The 6,371-nt window shown below is 38.8% G+C and overlaps 1 protein-coding gene across 2 annotated transcripts in view; it reads right to left on the bottom strand.

The window, feature by feature from the left end:
- Positions 1 to 5,124: 5,124 nt before the first annotated feature.
- The window catches only part of FRG1 (FSHD region gene 1), an 8,141-nt gene continuing 6,894 nt past the window's right edge, over positions 5,125 to 6,371 (bottom strand). For both annotated transcript variants that reach the window (XM_009277387.2, XM_019471571.1), the window contains one exon: positions 5,125 to 5,920. In XM_009277387.2, coding sequence (XP_009275662.1) covers positions 5,884 to 5,920 — 37 coding nt within the window. In that variant the 3' untranslated portion in view covers positions 5,125 to 5,883. The remainder of the gene's footprint in view (positions 5,921 to 6,371) is intronic.

The raw sequence follows: 6,371 nt of genomic DNA, 5'->3' as shown, positions 1-6,371 counted from the left end.
TGCCGCCGCCGCCTAGGCCCTCCTTTTTATTTTTAATAAAGCAGAGGCATTGACTTTCGGTCATACTTCCAAAAAAGGGAAGTTCCGCACAGGAAAACCTGAAATAAAATCGCCTCTCTTCAGCAACGCTTAAGAGCAAACCCGTGGCACCGGTTTTCACTTCGTAAATATTGTGATTTTTAATTACTCTCTGTCATTGGGAGATTTTAGGCAGGTTTTATGGTAATGAGAGATGCAAGGCAGGCACCTTCTTTAGGAAGAAGGAGTTTTCTCCATCTTGCCTGCTTAAGAGTGCAGGAAACGGGCAACTGGAGAGACAGTCTAGTGAGAAATACAGGGTATGAGATCCACCAGTCCAAGCACGTTGCCTATTATTTATTCACTACTATATGTAAATGGTGTATTTGTTGTGGTATCACGTACAAGCCAGCAGCAGAAAAAGATGCATACTCCAAATAGCTTACAATAAAAAGGTGTAATTTTAGTGTGAGCAAGCGAACGTTTGAGTGCGTATGTTAGCAACAGTTGTTGGAAGCACCACGAATAAATATTAAAAACCTTCAAGGATACCTGTGTTTTAGCTTGTGTCTTGTGCTTTATGCAGTGCTTGAGACATGTCACATGGTTTTAGGCACACAGAAAAGAAGGAATACGGTCTTTGATATCATAACTTAATTGGCTGCGCAGTTAACTCTCTTATAAAACAAACCGGGGGTGGCAAGAAGGGAAGTCCTTGGCAGACAGTTGATTGGAAAGCTGTATGGCACTGCAGAAATTAAGAAACAGGAAAGGATAAAAGAAATGCATTGTAAGGTGTGAAAGCCTTGGGCAAAGGGAGGGCGTGCAGCCGTGTGTAGGAAGGAATCGGCTCAGAATGTAAGCTTAGAATTGCACAGAGGTTTAGAGACCAAGGCAGAAAAGCCTTAAGCACTGGTGGAAGAAGATACAGAACCAATCAGGAGATTTAAGAAATGAGGAAAATTACAGCGTAATGGGAGAAACTTCCGATTTTCCTGGGGGCGTCTTTCACAAATAGGAAATCGGGCAGTTTCTACAGGGCCCAGCCAATTTTGTTTGGTTGACAACAAACACTTGTAAGACAATAATTCTGTATTTACTTGCAGGTACCTGAATATACTATTATGGTCTACGGTAAGAAATAGCCAGATTAAGTTGGTCCTATTATTTTCTAAACATCTGCAGCCCCTTTTGCTCAGATTTAGTTTCTGGAGCGGACAGTTTTTAGGTGCTTTACTATCTTTAGGACATCTTTAACAGTAGAAAATAAACAACAACTTTGGAAAATGAAAAACTCTTTCTGAATGCTCTGAAGACAAAATTATGCCATGGTCACATTACACATTCACAACTTACTTTTTTGAAGCCTCTTTGTACTTTTGATTTAGTTCTTTCACCAGTAAAGAAATTCTAAGTTTAAGGAATAGTTAACATCTTTCAGTCCATGTGTTTCTCTGACTATGGCTATTCTGCTGCGTTCCTATCAGAACACCTCGTCTCCAGGCTCCACACCAGTACTTTAGGTCCTCCATTTTGTTGCCTAGGTTTCTTCTGTCAGTTTTCAAAAATCTAAGTTAAGTCAGAAGAAAAAAGCTTCTTAAGATGTGCAGTTTACTCGTTAACTGTACTACCTGACAGCTGGTGTCACTGATACCTAGTACTTCATGTCCACCCTTCTGCTTTCTCACACCCATCTATCCAGTACTGTATTATCACTCCCCAGATCTGTTCCTCCAGAAGTAAAGGCTGCGCAAATTACTTCCCCTTTTCTGTTTCAGTTAAAGCTCTTTGTGCTAACACTACTGCCAGGACGTAGTTCACCAAGAAGACCCCACGAATACCTCAAAAGGGAAAATATCCCAATGGACTCCTTATAGCAACAGTTTAATACACATACTGATCTTCACTGTTTCGTCATACTTTTTGAGGTCCTTTCCTGGGAGTAAAATTCCAGTGAATTGCCCAGACCTCTGCTTCCATGTATTCCTCAGGACACATTTTTTAGCAAGAATCTAGTGTACCATTAGTCCTGCCACAAAGGGCAACCCCATCGCTACTACGCTATCCCCATTCCTGCAGGGCTGCAAGTCCCTTGCCAAATCCAGTACTTCCTCTTCTACTTGGGACAGTCTCATTTCATGTGCTCCGACATTTCTTTTTCCTTTGCTTCTTCCTAGCTCTGTAACAAACATGCCTCTCAGTTCCGTTTTGCCTTTGCTATCACTTACGGCTATTTACAGCGCCTACACCTTGCATTGTCCTATTTACATTGATAAATGTGAAATGGAAAATTCCTTTCCACGGGTAATTCTCAGGCTCTTCTTCAGATTCTGAGTAGTCCTTTCAGCACCCTTTCCGCCAGCATAGCAAATTTCTGCTTCCAGCTGCATCTGTGTTTGAGTAATCATTTTTATGAGTTCTACCAGACAGGATTTCATTTAAACAATATATTCTTGAAAGGAGAAACAGATGCTGTAACATCAGTCTAATTCAACCATCAGCATTCACTTCAGATGCGTTTAAGATTCACAGTGATTGTAGATCAATGACACCTGCAGTGAACTGCCCAATAATTACTCTGGCCCACAGCCTGCTCCTTGTGGCGCTGCCTCTTTCCCAGTGTTTCTGGGAAGTTTTGGCAGTACGCCACTTCCAGGTCCATGATGTTGCAACAGTTGTACATCAGGTTACTTACATTTCTGGGGAGGGACAGGTAGCGTGGTACCTCAACCAGAACTATTTGATGAGCCCTAATCCGCAGTCCTAGACCAAACTGAGGAGCTCTGGGAAAAATGAATTACATTTTTTCTCTGTGATGGCACAACCCACAGCTATGCTGCATTTTCATCCAAGAATTCCTCAGACTCTGGCCAGGAGCATTTACCAGCAATCATCTACTTATTTCTAGCTTTTGGCCTTCTCCCTGCAAATTCAGTGCTCACACTTCCATCAGACCTCCTGGACACGTGCAATGCATCTTTTCCAACAATACAGGAACTCAAAATATGGCCTTTATTCACCATGGAAAAGGCAGCATAACCCTCTCCTTTACAAAAATGGAGTCACAGAGCATATGGATAGACACTGCGATTCAAAAGCCTCCAAGCTACGTATACAGTCAGTTTCATCTGCTTGACCATTTCTGCTATTGGTAAGAAGCTAGCCACACGTTGTGCCTACATGGCTGTCTTTGATTGAGAGGGTGTCTATTTTTATTTGAGAGCAATTGGGCTATACACAGAGTTCCCTAGAGAAGCCAACTATTCTCTCTCAAGACCGCTAAATGCCAGGGAGCTCTCTCTCTGGACTATGTGATTGTACAGTCTGTCTCCCAGGACTTAAGCTATATGGCAAATATAGCCTGCCATTAGTACTTGGTAAACCGTTATTTTTTCTCTGAGCCAATCCCTTAATACAAGGCAAATATTCACAGGTGATACAGTTAAGATTCTATAACTGGTTATTGATGTGCGAGGGATTTCTAATGTAATTCTGGAGTTACTTACAAGATTAGAATAAAAAAATAAGTTCTGCTAATTATAGTTTCTTTTTGAAAATGTTTTAATGCAGAGTCTCACTACAAACACTGATATTCCCAGCAATTGCTTGATTTGAAAGAATGCATGGTTAATAGAAACTGATAGGAAACAAAGATAGCAGGAATGACTGAAAGTTATGTGGTAAGCTTAGAGTAAATTCAAATAAAGTTTTGTACTAGAACTAGAAATAAAATCATTGAAAACTTTAAAATGAAGCTTTGGACTTGATACTGGTAAAAAGGTCAAGCATTTGATGAGTTTACGTGACCATGTGATACTATTACATTTTGGTTAACAGTATTTCCTGAAATGCAATAATCGGAGAGATATAGGGGAAAAGACAATTCTCTAGAAGATCATTTAAGTTCAAAAAACCAGCTACCAAGGGGATCTTTTGTACCTCTGAAAACTGAGGGGAAAATAAATTCTCATTTGATAATTTAATTTTACTTTTTCATTCCGTGTAGACCTTGCTTTTATTTAATTTCTCAGCATTGTTATAACTTCTATCAGCATTAAAATACAAAATCTTACGGAGCAGCTGGAATGACAGGAAGATCTCCAAGGATTTGTCTGGATTTGTCTGTGTAAGAAAGTTACAAGCACAACTGTCCCAATGTAGTTGCACAAACCAGCTCCCCAGAGGGGGCATTTTGATTTCTCATTTAGTATCTCCCTCAAGAGAAGAAGCTAAAGTGGAAAGAAAAGGCACTCATTCCAAAATAGATATTCATACAAGGAACTAGTGAGTGTGCCTATTCTTGTAAAATAGGTATTAAATGAATAGCGGGTTTAACAGGTATAAAACAAATAAATTCTACCACCTTAGAGGGAAAAGCCCCGTGGCAAAAATCTTTGTACTCAGCAGGATAGAGCTGGGTATGAAAAGCTTAAAAATGCCATCAGAGAAAGGTTTGGATTTTTGTTTGCTTTTCTAGAAACAAATGAGTTTCTAAGAATCCCTATGTTACATCATGAATGTGCCCAGTCCATGGAGATTTTCTTCTTTTGGTTCCATAAAATGTGTGGGCTATAGCTGTATTTTTCTAAATTCTTTGAGAAAGAAATGCTTTTATTGCTAACCACAGCTAGCCTTCCCTAACCAGCTATAATTTTTTTTCATGCTGAAAAGTCAATAGAGAGTTTAAACAATTATGACATACTTAAATTCTTCATGCTCCTTCTGCAAGCCCAACTGCCTATGAAATTAGACCAATATAAATTGCCGTTACTGACTAGACTTTATTGGTCTGTTCTTGTGCTCTTTTTAGACACATCGTTATCTTGCATGAACTTACAGTTTTGTACCATGTGTGCTGTTCAAACTGACAGCTAGGAGAAGCTCCATAGAGACAATTCAAATTATTACCATAAAAATCCTCAACATTGTTACCAAGTAATCTTTATGACGCAGATTACAGAAGCTGCGGAGAGAGTAAGCGATTGTTCTGACTGAGGTAGTTCCTATGGAGATGATGTTACTGGATAGCTTCTTGGTAATCAGAACAGACACGGGTAACCATCTTTTATGTAAGATACCAGGAATGCATATTATACTATGACCTTAAGAAAAGTCTCTGCTGTTTTATTAAAGAAATTAAAGTCCATGCTGTAGAGAAACCAGCAAGTTTGCAAAATCAGTTTTTCCCCTCTTGTAAAATAAGCGGCCTGCTAACACAAAAGAGTCATCCCCTTTTCTTATGAAGCACCTGCATTTTCATTTGTAATAGGGTTCTTGTGACTTGTCAACACTCTCTCCAGCATACGGATTATGCCATTTATCAACCTGAACAGTGGGTCTGTTTTGAACATTGTTTTATGAAGCCTGAATATTCTGGCCCAGTCCTCACCTGATGCAGGGTAGAATGGCTCCACAGATGTCCTACTCAGGATCTGGTATGATGTGTTGTAAGACATGCATTTTCAATTATTTCTTCTTGTTCAATACAGTTACATATTTCTTAATGGTTCAATGTGTCAACCATATTTTACTTTCAAACTTCATCGTCGTTCTCTTCTGCCCTGTCTCCAAGTTCAGGTTCCTTTCGTCAACCTTGGAAGATTCAGTGGGTCAATTTCTTTTCCGTTAAATAATTATCTCACTATTTCAATAGCATGTAGTTTTAGAGTAAACTTAACAGTATTCATTACTGAAAGATGACATTAGTTTGATGCTTAATTATAGCTCTCGGGTGATCCTTTAAAAATAACATAATAAAAACATCAGCAAAACACCTTCAATAAAAAATAATTATAAAACATTTTACTCTTGTTTTCAATTTGACCCTATCATCAGAGATGCAGAAGAAAATGGACCAGCTGGTTGTCATTTGCAGTATCTATCTGCTTTCACTTTCGCTCTCCTATATGGAAAGAGTAATGAAACAAGATTTAGATTAAGACCAAATACGATTACATCTGTGTGTTTTATCTGCCTCAAACCATTAAGGAAGCATTGAAAACAATTTTTCTTAAACTTTGCTTCAAAGCACATATAAAAGCATAACAACACTTTGGAGTTGTTCATTAACTTTGTTTTCTTAAGGAGCTAGAACTGCAATGTCTAAAGTTAACCTTGTCTTTCCCTTCAAATCATCATGAATTGCGTTTTGTCCACCCTGCAGAATGCAATTCAGATTCAGTGTGATTTGAAACTGATACTCAACCTGTGATGGCCCAGGAGTGTTCTCACATCACTTGCAATTATCATAAATAGTCTTCTGCATTCCACCCACTGAATTAATGCAAGTATTTATACTGTATACTGATACAAAATGTTTTAAAAATTCAAGACAGTTTCTATAGTCTTAGCTC

The sequence above is a fragment of the Aptenodytes forsteri genome, unplaced genomic scaffold, assembly GCF_000699145.1.
Source record: "Aptenodytes forsteri isolate BGI_AS27 unplaced genomic scaffold, ASM69914v1 Scaffold65, whole genome shotgun sequence".
NCBI classification, from domain to species: domain Eukaryota; kingdom Metazoa; phylum Chordata; class Aves; order Sphenisciformes; family Spheniscidae; genus Aptenodytes; species Aptenodytes forsteri.
This window is presented reverse-complemented; position numbering and strand designations above follow the sequence as displayed.